Source organism: Ciona intestinalis, unplaced genomic scaffold, assembly GCF_000224145.3.
Source record: "Ciona intestinalis unplaced genomic scaffold, KH HT000075.2, whole genome shotgun sequence".
Classification (NCBI taxonomy): domain Eukaryota; kingdom Metazoa; phylum Chordata; class Ascidiacea; order Phlebobranchia; family Cionidae; genus Ciona; species Ciona intestinalis.
Genome location: NW_004190397.2, coordinates 427,858 through 430,344, shown reverse-complemented (window position 1 = coordinate 430,344; position 2,487 = coordinate 427,858). Strand labels below are relative to the sequence as shown.

Sequence of the window (2,487 nt, the reverse complement as noted above, 5' to 3'; positions counted from 1 at the left end):
CTGTAGACAAAAAAGCTCTATCTATGCAATATTCAAAAATAATTGAAGAATCTTATTATAGCATATCAATTGTTATTTGTTGAACAACATAAAATGTAGAAAACTTTTCTTAGAATTTGCGGCAAACAAAAAACTCCATCTATGTAGATTTTAGAAATAATAAAAGAATTGTATTATATAAATTGTTGGGACAACATAAAATATTCCTATGCAGTTTTTAGTTTACAGCAAATTTTAAAACGGTAATTTTTCATATTTTTAGACGCTTGTTCTAGGCAAATTTTCGGAAAAAATATTTTTAGACACTTGTTCTAGGCAAATTTTCGCTCACAAACTAGCCCAAAAATATTAAATAACATGCAGTACAGTTGTTTTTTTAAGGACCGATATTTAGTATGAAGTACAAAAAATAAATGCAATTTTTCTCGAAAAAAAAACGCAAAAATAATATTTGTATTTAGCTTACAGTTTTAAGAATCCAATTGAACATAAATATTTAATAATTTAAACATTTTTTGTATTTTTGCTTCGAATGCGCTTATTTCATTTAACTTCTTGACCGTGTTTCTTTAAAGCAAAAAATTAAATGTAAGTTTCGATATTTTGCAACTAATTCGACAAGGTAGATAAAAGTTATAGTAGTGCAAATCTGAGACCGTGTGGTCCCTTATTGTAATTTATATAAACATTTAGTTTTAGCACAGATAAGAGAAATATAAAGAGTTTACGAGTGGCTATAACTAGATTACGAGTTGTGTCGTTTTTTTAAAACTAGAAGTATCAATCAATTCCCATCAGACCAAAACTTTCATCCGATACTCCGATAACGGATTTTGAAAATCGTTTCAATTAATTCATTTGAAACGAGTGGAAATTACTTTTGTATAAGATTCATAATTCTAAACAACCTGTCAATCAAAAACAACGATTTCATCAAGTTTGTCGCAGCACAAAGCAATTAGAAAAGCCGAAACGGAAGTTGCTGAAACGTTTTTCGTGAGAAGGCCCACTTCCCTTCCCTCCCCAGTATCTATAGTTCGGATGTTGTATCTAGAGATGAGACACGTTTGTGAGAATATCTTTTTCTTTAAACAAAATGTTTAAGAATTATACATCACGAAAGGAGCAGCAAATTTCCTATATAAAGCACAGAATCTGTTCAAAAAATCACCAGTCTTCTACAGGACACAAAGTAAACGTAAGTAACTCGTATAAACGTGTTATTGTTTTACTTATACGTGTTCGTGTTGCAGATGAACAAGCCAGCTCTTCTCTTTTTGCTCGTGGTCGGACTCCTTATTCTCACTGACACCGCCGCCGTTGGCCGTCTTGGCAGAAGTCGTCGTCGCAGATGGTATTGGAACCAAATGCCAGCAAGTGGTAAGCAGTTATTTATATGCAGCAATGTTATTTCAGTCACATATGTTACGTTGTTACTCTATCACATTAGCTAAACGACGGACCTACGTTTATATACGCTTGTTCACCGATATTACCGTTTGCAGCTGAAGACGCCGATGCGAGGGACAGATATTCCTATTATGAAGTTATGCAGGACGGTCATCATCCCTATTATGAAGTTATGCAGGACGGTCATCATCCCTATTATGAAGTTATGCAAAGACTCAACGAAGCAGAACAATAATTTGTTCCCCATTTAATATATCAATAATGAACAGTTGATATAAATAAATTCAACGGCATTTACTTTGTTTGATTCTCTGTTTGAAACAGGAAATCAATTGTGCAAGGCTACTGTTGCACAAAATTATGATACAGCTTTGATAGTGCTACGAAATGTGAAGGAAGAACCAGAGGTGTAAACCGAAACATAAAACAAATTTTCGGTAGAAATAATAGATTCTATTTGTAGATTATAAACTGTAGTAGACTAATTTCCAGAAGATTTAATGGTTATAATGTTAAAAATAATAGAGTGTGTATATACGCCTCGTGATAAACGCCATGTAAGAGTTATCAGGGACATCTGTATAAAGCGCACAACAAATTTGCTGTGTTATTGACGGCGTTAGGGGGCACACACATCCTTTTAAGTACATAAACTATCCTTGTTTGTCGAAGAGTTCTGGGGTATGTTAGTGGCAATATTGATCCTTTTTGAGCACATATGTGGTCATATAGATCCATTTTCGGCGAATAGAAGTATAGGCAATTTATTGGCAAAATAGATCCTTTTATGAGCACGTAAGTGGCCATACATAGATCCTTTGTTAAACTGGTGTTAAGCAGGTAAGGTTAAACATCTTTTGTTTCTTGTTTATTATTAAGTTGAAATAAAACNCGGTTACACACAGTATAGCGTTCTAACATTAGTAGCTCACAGCCTACCCGAAACTCAATGTATTGAGTAGTTCATGGGCGTCCGCCCAGTAGAATTAGGGTGAGAGCGTCTTGTCCAATACTATGGGATCGCTTGCCAAGAATGCGGCAACATACCCTGCAATCAAATGCCAACACTCTCAACAC

General features: G+C 34.3%; 1 protein-coding gene across 13 annotated transcripts in view; it reads left to right on the top strand.

Annotated features, from left to right (window-relative positions):
- Nucleotides 1-999: 999 nt before the first annotated feature.
- The window catches only part of LOC100181624, a 16,389-nt gene continuing 14,901 nt past the window's right edge, over nucleotides 1,000-2,487 (top strand). For 4 of the 13 annotated variants that reach the window (XM_026838368.1, XM_026838366.1, XM_009863007.3 and 1 more), the window contains exons 1-2: nucleotides 1,000-1,198; nucleotides 1,254-1,380. In XM_026838368.1, the coding sequence (XP_026694169.1) occupies nucleotides 1,097-1,198; nucleotides 1,254-1,380 (229 nt within the window). In that variant the 5' untranslated portion in view covers nucleotides 1,000-1,096. Of the gene's footprint in view, nucleotides 1,199-1,253; nucleotides 1,381-1,505; nucleotides 1,708-2,487 lie in introns of those variants that run through there. The other 9 variants (XM_026838371.1, XM_018815462.2, XM_026838370.1 and 6 more) reach the window with 5 other exon arrangements.